Below are 14,204 nucleotides of genomic sequence, written 5' to 3'. Positions count from 1 at the left end.
TATAAATTATTGGAATATCCAAAAGTTGGGCAACTTTTATCACACATCAGCACATCAGAAAAAAAGAGGGGTCGCTGTATATATTAAAGAGACAATAGATTCTAAATTGGTATATTCAGATAAGGAAGAATCTTAGTGGTAAAAATATATCTGCACCAAAAGAAAACACTGCTAGTGGTAATTTATGCACCAAACAAGAATCAAGAAGAATTTTATAAAAACCTACAGAGAAAAATAATAGAAATGGAGTACCAAAATATTTGTTTAGTAGGAGGTTTTACCGCGATAGTAGATGGAAAAATTGACCATAAAAGTAATAAAACAGGAAAAAATGGAAGAAGATTACCCAAGACATTTTTTTGATATGGCGGAGGAAATTGGAATCCAAAATGTCTGGAGGGAGATCAACCCACAAAAACTGCAATACACCTTTTATTCAAACAGCCAAAACTCAATCTATATTGAAAGAAAGAGAATTCATAGAGCTAGAGAAAAAAGAAATGGAATTTTTTTCAAAGAAAATAAGATACAACATTACAAAATGTATAGGATACAGCTAAAGCGTACTTTAGAGGCATAGCTATAACATATATGGCAAAGAAAAACAAGACAGCAATATGTATTACTAAAAGAAAAATTTGGAAAGTTAGAATCAGAACTGCAAAAAAATCCACAAAAAAGACTTTGATTAAGAGAAATGGACATAATAAAACATAAACTAAATCTGTTGGACTCAGAAAAAGAGGCAGAACAGATAGAGCGAAACAGAACTTTTTTGAAAATGCCAATAAACTAGGAAGATGGTTAGCTTATAAACTTAAAAAAAGAAAGAGAAGAAAATGATACATAACTTACTAGATGGGAAAGGCCATTTACAATTTAAAAATGAAGAAATAAAGATAATCAAAAAATACTACAAGGAACTGTATGATAAAGAGGAAACCTCAAGAGAGAGAATTGTTAAACATCTGGAAGAAAATAATCTTCCAAAAATCCCAGAGACATTTAAACTCTGTTAGAAGAAAGTGTTACAATGATGGAAATATCAGAGGCCATAAAAAGACAAAAAAATGTGAAAACACTAGGTCCAGATGGGAGTTATATAAAAATCTTCAAGATACAATAAGTGAACTGCTGAAAGATGTTTGTAATGGACTTCTATTAGAAGCTAAACTCCCATCTACATGGATGGAAGCAAATATTACTCTAATACCAAAAGAAGACTTCAATTTGACCCAGCTTAAGAACTATAGACCAATGTCACTGCTCAATATGGATTATAAAATTTTTACATCAATAATGGCTGAGAGACTGAAAAAATACTTAGTTGAATTTATACATCCAGATCAAAATGGCTTTTTACCAAAGAGACAAAAACAACTTAAGTTATAATAGACGTATTAGAATATTATGAGCTACACCCAGGGAAACAATTGGCACTAATATTCTTAGACGCCCAAAAGACATTTGACAATGGTTCCTGGCAATTTATGACTCAGCAACTACAAATAATGGACTTTGGACAGAACTTTATAAATATGATAAAAACAGTATATAATCAACAGCCAAAGTGATTGTGAACAGAGATTGTACTGAGAGCTTTGAGATAAGAAAAGGCAAAAGGCAAGGATGCCCACTGTCACCTCTGTTATTCATCTTCACTTTGGAAGTTTAAAATAGAAATATTAGACAAGATACAGAAATTAAAGGGCTGGGGATAAAAGGTGAAACATATAAACTACAAGCATTTGCTGACAATCTAGTATTTATTTTGGAAGAACCTCTGGAGATGATCCCTAAACTGTGGGGAAAGATAGAACAGTATGGAGAAATGGGATTAAAAATAGAGGAAAAAACTAAGGTAATAGTTAAGAATCTTACAGATAAGCAAAAAAAAGAATGTCAGAAACTATAGAGGTACAGATAGTGAAAAAGGTCAAATACCTGTGTATGTACTTACCGGCCAAATGCTCAACAATAAAAGAAGACAACTAAGGCTATTGAAACAAAATTGGACTTGGAAAAGTGGAAGAATTGGCAATTGTCAATACTAGGAAGAATTGCTACAGTCAAAATGAATATATTGCCAAAGATTTTATTCTTATTCCAAACAATTCCGATAAAATGTGAGAAAAAATTCAAGATTTAAATTCATTAATTTTGAAGTTTGGCACGAAAAGAAAGCTAGAATTAAGATGAAAACGTTACAAGATGCTAACGAAAATTGAGGTTTTGGGCTACCTGAGTGGGCTTTGTATTAACAAACATCCATATTAACATGGGTGAAAGAATGAATAACTCTTAGAAATAAAAGGTTGTTATATTTGGAGGGACATGACTTACAATTGGGATGGCACGCTTTCTTGTGGTATGGGAAAAATAAAATTCATAAGTATTTCCAAAATCACTATAAGAAATGCTTTGTTAATAGTATGGGGAAAAACCTAAAATATATGTAAAAATTCCAGGGTGGTTATGAACGATGGAAGCTTTTCTACATCCAAACTTGGTAGACTTCGAAAAAATTTGGACATATATTCGAAATACTGATGGGAATTTAAAATCGAAACAAGAATTGGAAAATCAGGGCATCAACCTGTCATGGTGGGTACAGCTACAAATACAAAATAGATATGAAAAAGAGGTGAAACTGGGTTTTATAAAGAACAAACTGTATTTGACAAGATATTGTTAACTTCTGATGAGAAATTAAGAAAATGTATAACTTTTTGTTAATTTTGGAGATGGAAAGTGAACAAGTTAAAGAATTATAAGGTCGGCAAAAAACTTTGGTTATAGTATAGAACTAGAAAAATGGCAAAAATTATGGGAGAGAAATTATAAATTGACAATGGCAACTTCATATAAAGAAAATTTATATAAAATGTTTTATAGATGGCACTTGCCACCAGCAAGATTAGCAAAAATGTTTAAAAATATGTCAGATAGATGCTGGAAATGTAAACATAATTCAGGCACGTATTACCATATTTGGTGGACATGTGTCAAAGCAAAGGCTTATTGGAAAAAGATACATGTTTGGTTAGAAAAAATGTTGGGAGAACATGTTAAATTTAAATCTGAACTTTTCTTATTAGGTGTAATGCCAGAAAAGACTAAAAACAAAGCTTATATTTGATTCTACACGTCACAACAGCAGCAAGAATAGTCTTCGCGCAATATTGGAAAAATGAAGGATTACCACCAGAGGAAGAAATAATTAAAAAAATATTGGAATGCGCAGAGATGGACAGATTAACTATGAGATTAAAAGATAAAGAAGAAACAGAATATTACCAAATCTGGGATTCATTCTACAAATGGTTAGAGGAAAGACCCAAGGATTAGGAATTGACTATGTATTAGCACCTTTGAATCCAGACAGCACGCTGGTTGAAAAATTAATATATGTATGTAAGAAAAACTTAATAAAATCTTTTTTTAAAAAATAGAATAATAGATGGTTGATGGGGAGAGGGAATTTTAATGCACCATTTGAAGTGCCAATGGGATGAGGTGAATCTTCTTAGGGAATTCCAAACAGACAGCATGATAACCCAGATTAAACGTAGCTCTGATGTTAACAGGTCTTATCTGTCCAGAAGATGTTAGTAAACAAGGGAGAAGATGGTCCATTAGGTGTTCTGTTTTACTGCTTTGTGTCAAATTATAAAGATATCTCCCTGTTTTTCTAATGGCCAGTGAACTTTAACAACATCCACAGACAGTTTTCTTCTACAGCAGTCTCCAGAGAAGTGATGTTAGGGTAAAATAGAGAACAATTGGTGTGATGTCAGTGTGCGTGTTTCCCCCCCCCTCTAAAGGGCAGTTGCTGCCCTTCAAGAATATTTCTCCTAAGCATGTGCTAGATGCTGAATGATTCAGTGCCTTATCATTTGGTTGGGGCAATGAAAATAGAACAAAATATTCTGCAAATAAAGTGTTTGGAAATGTATGAATTAGTCAATCTGATACTTCTCAATTATGCCATTTTGCTTAAAATCAGCTGTTCACTTATTTCAATGAAACTAAGCACAATTTTTCCAACATGTCCACTTGTTCAGTAACTAAGATGTTCTCTAAACTTTGCAATACTACAGTATACCCTAAAATAATACATTAATTTCTGTAATTCCCCATGAATAAAACTAAAAAAGATAAAAGAAAACCCTCTCATGATTGGTGAATTGTTCTGACAGATGGCTAGACCCACTGATTTAGCTATTCCTCAAAGCTTCCTCTGGGCCTTGCCTGTACAAGCAGTGATTACAATGCACTTCAGGGTCTGCTGCCTGCTTTGCCACTGCTCCCATTATTGGTTTGCCCAAGCAAAGCAGGAGTGACTTGACAGTGCTCCAGCTTTAGTTGCATAGGCCTTATCAACTTTAAACTATTTGGTGCTTCCTTGTAAATTGTTGGCAACCCCATGAAGGTCTATGACAGGGGTGTCAAATTTGCAATGTCACGTGACGTGTTGTGACGTGTTGTGACTTTTTTTTGCCATTGCCGGCAATGGGGTGGGTGCAGTTTTGCTATGATGCATCTGGCCTATGGGCCGGCAGTTTGACACCCCTGGTCTAGGACAACTTGCCATAGCCAACTCACTGTAACCAACTCACCATGATGAACTCGCCATGGCCAGCTTGCCATTCACGATGGCCAACTCGCCGCAGGACAACTTGCCACAGGACAAAAGTTATATATGAGGGCAATTCAGAAATAAACCTCCATTTGGTTACCAATGACAGACACAGATACAGAACTTTTATTATACACATTAGAAAACTACAACATTACATTACTTTTCGATATAATCATTCAAATTGAGGCACTTGTCATAACATCTTACAAGGTTTGAAATTCCTTACAGTGGTCACTTGGCGCCAAATCTGGGCTATGTGGGGGTGATCAAAAACATCCCAACAGAACTGCTTCAAAAGTTCTTGGGTGTGTCTAGCAGTGTGCAGGCAAGCATTATTGTGAACCAATACCACACTGGAAGTCAGCATGCCCTGACACTTGTTATGGATGGCTCGTCTGAGTTTTCATAACGTTTCACAGACTTCTGAATTGATGGTTGAACCACGCTCCATGAACTTCACTAGCAGTACTCCTTTGGCATCTTCACATTTGGTGGGATTTTCTATGGCACCACTTCCAGTGTGGTGTTGGTTCACAATAATGCTTGCCCGCACACTGCTAGATGCACCCAATTGGGATGTTTTTGATAACCCCATAGCCCAGATTTAGCGCTGAGCAACTACTAAGGAATTTCAAACCTTATAAGACGCTATGACAAGTGCTTCAATTTGGCGATTATGTCCAAAAGTAATGTAATGCAGTTTTCTAATGCGTATAATAAAAGTTCTGTATCTGCGAGTGTCATTGATAACCAAATGGAGGTTTATTTCCGAATTGCCCTCGTAATATTGAAGAAATGGTGAAATAGAATTATTAAAGGATGCAAAAGGAGGGACAAAATGAAATGTGAATGACAAAATATTCTTTTAATTATTTTAAATAATTAAATAAAATTGTGTTCTGTGGTGAGTTTTCCTGTGGCTGTGGTAAATTCTCTTGTGAGCTGGCCACGGCAAATTGGCCATAGTGAATTGGCAGCGGTGAGTTGGCCGCAGTGAGTTGTCCCATTCCGACCTCACGAAGAGTCACAAAACACAGTTTGAGAATCTGTGCTATCACTGTTTAATACTTTGGCAATACATTCTTGGTAAAGCTGACTGGAATTTCATCAGCTAGTAAGAAATGAAAAGTAAATGCTCCTTATTAGCCATTCATGCTTTCATTTATGTTGCACTTTGTAAAAAAATTAGAGGTTCCCAAATAATTACATAATGGAGGACATATGGTAACTACAGGTGAAACTCGAAAAATTAGAACATTGTGCAAAAGTTCATTTATTTCAGTAATGCAACTTAAAAGGGGAAACTAATATATGAGATAGACTCATTACATGCAAAGCAAGATAGTTCAAGCCGTGATTTGTCATAATTGAAAACCCCAAATCCACAATCTCAGAAAATTAGAATATTACATGCAATCAATAAAACAAGGAGTGTACATAGAACAATATCGGACCTCTGAAAAGTATAAGCATGCATATGTACTCAGTACTTGGTTTGGGCCCCTTTTGCAGCAATTACTGCCTCAATGCGGCCTGGCATGGAAGCTATCAGCCTGTGGCACTGCTGAGGTGTTATGGAAGACCAGGATGCTTCAATAGCGGCCTTCAGCTCTTCTGCATTGTTCGGTCTCATGTCTCTCATCTTTCTCTTGGCAATGCCCCACAGATTCTCTATGGGGTTCAGGTCAGGCGAGTTTATTTATTTTTATTTATTTTTATTACATTTATATCCCGCCCTTCTCCGAAGACTCAGGGCGGCTTACAAGCTTAGCAGTAGCCTTCATTCTATGTATATGCCTGCTTGTTAGGGCTTTCACACACACCCTAAGCGGCATTATTACAAAGTCAGCTTATTGCCCCCAACAATCTGGGTCCTCATTTTACCTACCTCGGAAGGATGGAAGGCTGAGTCAACCTTGAGCCTGGTGGGATGCGAACCTGCACTAATTGCAGGCAGCTGGTGTTACTTAAGGAGGCATCAGCCCACTGCTCCACCAAGGCTCTTTGCTGGCCAATCAAGCACAGTAATCCCACAGTCATTGAACCAGGTTTTGGTGCTTTTGGCAGTGTGGGCAGGTGCCAAGTCCTGCTGGAAAATGAAGTCAGCATCCCCATAAAGCTCGTCTGCGGAAGGAAGCATGAAGTGCTCCAAAATTATCCTGGTAGATGGCTGCGTTGACCCTGGACTTAATGAAGCACAGTGGACCAACACCAGCAGATGACATGGCTCCCCAAATCAACACAGACTGTGGAAACTTCACACTGGACTTCAAGCATCTTGCAGTGTGTGCCTCTCCATTCTTCCTCCAGACTCCGGGTCCTTGGTTTCCAAATGAGATGCAAAGGTTGCTCTCATCAGAAAAGAGGACTTTGGAGCACTGAGCAACAGACCAGGTCTGTTTTTCTTTAGCCCAGGTAAGATGCTTCTGACGTTTGTTGTTCAGGAGCGGCTTGACAAGAGGAATACAACATTTGAAGCCCATGTCCAGGATCCATCTCTGTGTGGTGGCTCTTGATGCACTGACTCCAGCCTCAGTCCACTCCTTGTGAAAGTCCCCAACACTTTTGAATGGCCTTTTCCTGACAATCCTCTCCAGGCTGCGGTCATCCCTGCTCCTTGTGCACCTTTTTCTTCCACACTTTTCCCTTCCACATAACTTTCTATTAATGTGCTTTGATACAGCACTTTGGGAACATCCACCTTCTTTTGCAATTACCTTTTCAGGCTTTCCCTCCTTATGGAGGGTGTCAATGATGTTTTTCTGCACAACTGTCAGGTCAGCAGTCTTCCCCATGATTGTGATTCCTACTGAACCAGACTGAGAGACCATTTAAAGGCTCAGGAACCCTTTGCAGGTGTTATGGCTTAATTAGCTGATTAGAGTGGGACACTTTGAGCCTAGAATATTGCACCTTTTCACAATATTCTAATTTTCTGAGATTGTGGATTTGGGGTTTTCATGAGCTGTACGCCATAATCATCACAATTATGCCAAATCACGGCTTGAACTATCTTGCTTTGCATGTAATGAGTCTATCTCATATATTAGTTTCCCCTTTTAAGTTGCATTACTGAAATAAATGAACTTTTGCACGATATTCTAATTTTTCAAGTTTCACCTGTATTTGGTCTATGAATATGTTTGCATTTTAAATTTTAAAAATGAATACTTGCTATATTGTAATTATTTCACAAGGATCATGTCAGTTTCAGAGGGGAATGTGATTAAGAATTGATTTTCTATTAATGTGCAATTGCTACTGTGTTTATAATGTCACTTTGTGGTTACACAGTTTCATATATCAGGTTGCTTATGTTCCTGGTGTTGGAACTTGTCCCTTCCAGTTAATTCTGAACAATGAATCTAAGGAACATAGCAGAAAGGAGTCCCTTCAGAAGAGATCTGGCTTTTTCTATTTATGAATATCTTGGATAGTAAAAGCAAGTCATGTTTTCTGTGAAGCATAGTTAATGATAAGCAGTATTTGATGCAAATACAGAATCCTTAGTGTTCCCTTTTTGCAAGGGAATATCTGATAGGTACATTTTTTAGGAGACATTGAAGACATTTTAGAGTACATAATGGTACTCTGTATCTGTACAATTATATCATTTCTCTGCAGTTATGCTATAGGTCTCTAATTAATGCTGCAGTATTTTAAGCCTCCTTTTTCTATACTATTTTTTTAACCGCATTGGTCTGCAGTTGGAATCCAATAGATCTCCATCCTTAATTTCCTAATACAAAGTAGAGATGTTTGCCTACTAGAATAATTCTAATGTAAAGGATTTTATTGATATTGGATTCCAAAAAAACCACAGTACATATAATACGAAAGATAGAGGCTTGTTGGAGACAACAGTGTTGACAGTTCTAGAGAAGAAAATGCTGCTCTTATAGTTTTTTGCTATAGGAAAGGAGATTTAAGTCACTTTTAGACTAAGTTAGTTTGCTTTGTTTTACTATGCTGTGTGAACACAGCTGATGAGGTTTATGAACATGGCTTTTGGCTTAGCATGTAGAGCAAACCTGGCCAATGATTGTTTATTCAGTAAACCATATGTAAGTGAACTATGACTGAATTTTACAAATCCAGTGCAATTACGATTAATGAGCAAGGGAGTGATCTCATTCAAGGTACGAGATTCCCACGAGTTTTCAAGTTACGAGTGGAATGGGCAGGCTCCATTACACTCGTAACTCGAGGACTACCTGTATGTTCGTTTAAATGGAGATGGTAATTGTACCATATTCTTATACTTGTATAATGTATGCAAATTTATTCACTAAACCTGAATAAATGAATGTTTAACATAGAAATACAAATGCTACTTTGATATATCTATTTTAGTGGTATCACTATAAAATAATATTTGGACCATGAAAAAGCCCTTGTGGGTAGTTTTGTAAACAAGTTCATATTAATACAACAATTCAGCAATCCCCAACCTTTCATGCTTTGTGGACTGGTGGGGGGGGAGTGAGAGGCAGTGGTTATGTGTGAGTGGCAGGTGAGCATGCACACGCAGCTCCATTTGCGCGACCACACAAATGGAGCTGTGCGTGTGTGCTCACCCATCACTCGCACAAGTGGAGCTGCGTGCATGCGTTCACCTGCCACTTCCCAGCCCAGTTCTGAACGGGCCAAGGCCTGGTAGTTGGGGACCCCTGCAGTAATTAGAAGAGAGATATTGTTAATGAATTATTAATTTTGATAGCATTGACTGTTCTTAAAGTGTTCTATTTTCTTTATTAGCAGATATGGAAGAATTGCATAGCCTAGATCCACGCCGGCAGGAACTGTTGGAGGCCAGGTTTACTGGAGCAGGTGTTGCTAAGGTTAGTTATGTGCACAGCCAGTTGACTACATGTACACTTCTGTATGGATTTAGTAACATTTTATTAGATGGGAAGATTATGTCAAAAAACAGGGATATGGTCAAGATGTACACAATCATATTTCACACACAGGAATTGATTAAAGTCATATTACCAACCCTGTTGATATTTCAGTGATAAATATGATAATAATTGAACTTGCCTGAGCCGTATGAGTTGATGGTCTATTGAGTTGCATCATCAAAAGCAAGATAATTGTGACTGGCACTTTTAAATCATACTTTAAGCAGGCCTGTGCAATTAGTAAAAGGCCACATTCATCAAATAAAAATAATCAAAACATAAACAATGCAGCTAAAATTCAGCTAATAAATGCCAAAATTTAAAGTAAATAACTGCATTTCACAACCCTCTAAAAGTTCTGCTTTCTAACGTATTGACCCTGTTAATTTCCACCCAATATTCAAGCTTATCTACATTGTTTTCAGTCTTCTTTTTTATAAATATTTTATTCATTTTCTAATTTTACAATCGTAAGTACTTAATAAACAATGTGTTGTCTGGGTCCATTGGTAATTCAGTAGTACATAGTAGTACTTTCTCAGTCTAGTTCCAGTCTACACCATCCAGTGCTTCCTTGGTCCTCTTCCGGTGGTATGCATTTTTCCACACTGGGCAAATACAATTCTTGTTATTGTTAATACATTTACAATTAAATACAGACATCTTCATCACATTTTTCTGGTATTATACATAATATCGATAGTGTAGTTTATAATATCTTTTCTAGCCAGAACATATCTCAATTGCATTTCCACTTAAAATCCATTTATTCAATCAATATCCTGTTTTTTCTGCTTTTTTAAATTTTAATTTCCCATCAATGTTCAAAATAACTCTATCTCTTATAATTTTCCCATAATAAATTATATTTGGGTAACAAAAGTTTCCCTTATTCAAACCCTTTTAGAATTTTCATATTTCCCATCTCATAACAAAGTATAATATTCTAGTTACAAATCCTATACTTCTAATTATAATACTTTTATTTCTAACAGTTACCCATTTTCTTACCCATATTCAAACATCTGTTTAATAGTATAATATCCCATCTAATAGGACAAAACCTCTATTTTCTTCAGTCTTACTCTAGCTTTCTTCCTTTGTCAATTAACTTTCTAAGTCAGTGCATTTGAATCATCAAGTAATTCTTCCTCTGTTTTTGTATATATTGTTTGGAATGAGGCAGAGAATTTGAAGTATTTTTGGAAGAACACTCAACCCATTTATATGTTTAGAGATATAGTAATGAGGCAGTATTGATCATGCTTGTGAATGACTCTGGTGAGTTTGGGATGTGGGGGGGAGGATCCATTCCTGGCCCTACTTGATCTCTCAGTGCCTTTCAATGCCATTGATCATGTTATTTTTCTGAGGGGGTTGGAAGTGGGAGGCATAGTTCTTCAGTAGTTCTTCTTCCTCCAAGGCTGGTTCCAGTCAGTTGCATTTGGTGTGTCTGTGTGTCTAGATGTAGGCCTATGCTTTGTGGGGTTCCACAGGGCCCACTCTCTCCCCACTCCTATTTAACATCTACAAGCAACTGCTGAGTGAGGTCATCTGTCAGTGCAGGGTAAAATATCAGTATGCTAATGGTGGTCAGCTGTGTTTCTCTGTCCCAGGCCATCAAATGGACACTGTGGAGGTGCTTTCTCTGCTCCTGGAGGTTGTATGGGTCTGGATGGGGAAGTATTGTCTTTGACTCAACTCTGATAAGACAAAGCAGCTATGGGTTTTAGGACTCCCTATATCTATGGTTTGCCATATTTAACTTGGTGTCACCACTCCGGCTGATGATCCCAACAAAGCAGACACACCTAAGACATTGCAATCTCTAATCCCAGACTTTATTAGGAAATACATACTGGCAGTAATGATCTCCAAGTCAGCTCTGATTAAATTGGCGTGAAAGCAGTATAAGCAAAGCATAGCAAAGCATAGCAACTCCCTTCCCCCCCTGACAGTGCAGGTCACATTACCCAATTAAGCATCAGACAATTATTATGAAAAAGAAACTTCAGTTTCCAAAACAATATCTACAGCTGCAGATACAACCCACGTTCCATTCTCCCCTTACTGTCTCTGTTGGCAAGTCAAGGAAAGAAAGAATCTGAAACAGCATGGAGTTTTTCCCCAAATTTGACAGGCTGACCCCCCAGAAGTTGGAAGGAACCTGGAAAACAGGATAGATATACATTATATCGTGTTACCTCATCCCCTGTGGGGCCCCAGGCTTCTGGAGATACTTAACGTGGAATCGCTTCACCAAACGATCCGCTTTTACATGATCAGCCTTTATCCATCTAACGCAGGGGTCAGCAACCTGAAACAGTGAAAGAGCCACTCGGAACCGGTTCCCTCACAAAAGGAAAAACTGGGAGCTGCAAAAAATGTGTGCGCATGTGCATGCGCAGAACAGGGTTTGACTGAAGAGTGGAGCCAAGGCGAGATATGCACCTACCCTGCATATTTGAATTGATTGGTTGAACTTTTTTAGTCCCACTTTTTTTTTTTGGACTGCACATGGCAGAGGAGTGGGAGCCGCAGGAGACGGCTGAAAGAGCCGCATGCGGCTCCGGAGCCGCGGGTTGCAGACCTGTGATCTAACGTCTGTCAATGGATAGCCCTTCCATTGAATCAGGTATTGTAACTTCCCTTTGTGGATTCTGGAATGCAGAATCCATTGGACTTATAGTGCATCTCCCCCCCCCCACACACACACACCATTACCCACCATTATTGGACCCGGGACTGCTGTCCCCACTGGCCTCATTGTGGAGTCTTGAAATGGCTTCAGCAGGCAACAATGGAACACTGGATGTACCTTGCCTAGTATTCTAGGTAATCTCAACTCCACTCTCACTGGGTTTATAACTTTCACAATAAAAAGGGGCCGATGTATTTTGGTCCTAGTTTTTTGCATGTTTGTCTCAATTTGAGGTACTTAGTAGATAGATACTGTGATGACCCAGGGCAAGGCACAGAGGCAACACAGCTGGCAGTTCAAACCGCCCCTTTATTGCTTCAAATGTTCCCCCAAATGCTCCCACGTTTCTGGCAAGTCTCAGAACAAGTAAACACACACACACACACACACACACACCCCTTCAGCAGCTTCTGACTGCAAGTCGTTTCAAAAGTTTTTAGAACAGCAATTTACTGAAGGCCAAGTAGAAAACAAATAGCCTTCAAGCCGTCCCAATCCTGAAAGGCCCTGGCCTGCCTCGGCCTGCTCCTTCCCATATTCCTCCAAAGTCAACGACACCTTCCCCTTGATCTCTGTCAGCTTCAGTTCCAGATCATCTTCCTCAGCAGATTCAGGCTCTGACGGGGGCATGACACTATTCCCCCCCACAGGGCCCCCTCCTCTGGGACCATGCAGACTGGGACATTGCAGGAACTGGGCATGAAAGTTGTGGACCAGACAAGGGGTGTGGATGTCAGCAGCATCAACCCAGGTGAAGTCCTCTGGTCCATAACCTTTCCATGCCACGAGGTACTAAAACCGGCCCCAAAACCGGCGGGATTCCCAAATGCTGTCCACTTCATACTCCGCTTCTCCATGAGGGACTACCGGTCCCGGTGGCAGTGGAGCCAGCTGATGTGGACAGTCGGCCGCTACTGGTACTAGCAACAACCTGTGGAAAACCGGGTGAATCTGCATGGTCCGCAGCAAGGATAAGCAAAATGCCACAGGATTGATCACCACGTCGACCGGAAATGGCCCCAAGTAGAGATGATTGAGTTTTTTCGACGGCTGTGCTTTCTGCAGGTACCGCGTGGAGATCCAAACCCAATCGCCCACAGAATAACGGACGGACGTCTCGATGACGATCTGCGAATCATTTGTAGTCCTCCTTGGCTTTCTCCAGCTGGTTTCGAACCACTTGGTGCACGGCTTTCAGCTCTTGGAGGAACATATCCACAGCCGGAACCGGGAAGTCAGACGGAGCCAACAGGAAGAGCTGTGGATGGAAGCCGTAACTGGCAAAGAATGGCAACACATGGGTGGATGCATGCTGGGTGTTGTTGTAGGCAAACACTGCCACAGCCAGCACCTCCACCCAATTGTCCTGCTGGGTTTTGCTGAAACAGTGGAGGTACTGTTACAAGATGGCGTTCACCCTCTCTGTGCCCCTGTCAGTTTTGGGGTGATGGGTGGACGACAGACACACCTGTACCTGCAGTTCCGTGATAAGGACTGCCAAAAGCGTGCCATAAATAGCACCCCCCCCGGTCTGACACAGTCCAGTAACCCATGCAGCCGAAATACCTGGGCGATGAAAAACTGGGCCGTCGTCCGTGCTGTAGGGAGACCCACACACGGAATAAAATGGGCCATCTTGGTGAGCATGTCCACCACCACCAAGATGGTTGTTGCACCCTTTGATGGGGGCAACTCGGTAATGAAGTCCAATGAGACCGCCCCCCACAGTCTTTCCGGCTGTTGTGATTCAGTGTCAGCCTGTGGGTTTGGCAGTTGAATCGGACAATTCTGAGGAGGAGGAGGAGGGGATTGGAGAGCCTGCAGAGGACAGTTCTGAGGTATCACAGAGCTCTCAGCCAGGCCCCTCCCGTCTGGTTCTTCCTCAGACCCAGCTGTGTGAGCCTGACAGCTTGGTCGAAGACGACCCACAGCTGGCCTTGTTCAAGGACGCCCAAAG

The 14,204-nt window shown here is 39.7% G+C and overlaps 1 protein-coding gene across 1 annotated transcript in view; it reads left to right on the top strand.

Moving 5' to 3' along the window:
- Positions 1–2,500: 2,500 nt before the first annotated feature.
- The window catches only part of LOC310648260 (serine/threonine-protein kinase tousled-like 2), a 294,352-nt gene continuing 282,648 nt past the window's right edge, over positions 2,501–14,204 (top strand). The window contains exons 1-3 of the mRNA XM_083376011.1: positions 2,501–2,604; positions 3,099–3,410; positions 9,401–9,483. Coding sequence (XP_083232137.1) covers positions 9,406–9,483 — 78 coding nt within the window. The 5' untranslated portion in view covers positions 2,501–2,604; positions 3,099–3,410; positions 9,401–9,405. The remainder of the gene's footprint in view (positions 2,605–3,098; positions 3,411–9,400; positions 9,484–14,204) is intronic.

The sequence above is a fragment of the Vipera ursinii genome (assembly GCF_947247035.1).
Source record: "Vipera ursinii genome assembly, chromosome: W".
Taxonomy (NCBI): Eukaryota; Metazoa; Chordata; class Lepidosauria; order Squamata; family Viperidae; genus Vipera; species Vipera ursinii.
The sequence above is the reverse complement of the archived record's forward strand: the minus strand, read 5'-3'. Positions and strand labels throughout refer to the sequence as shown.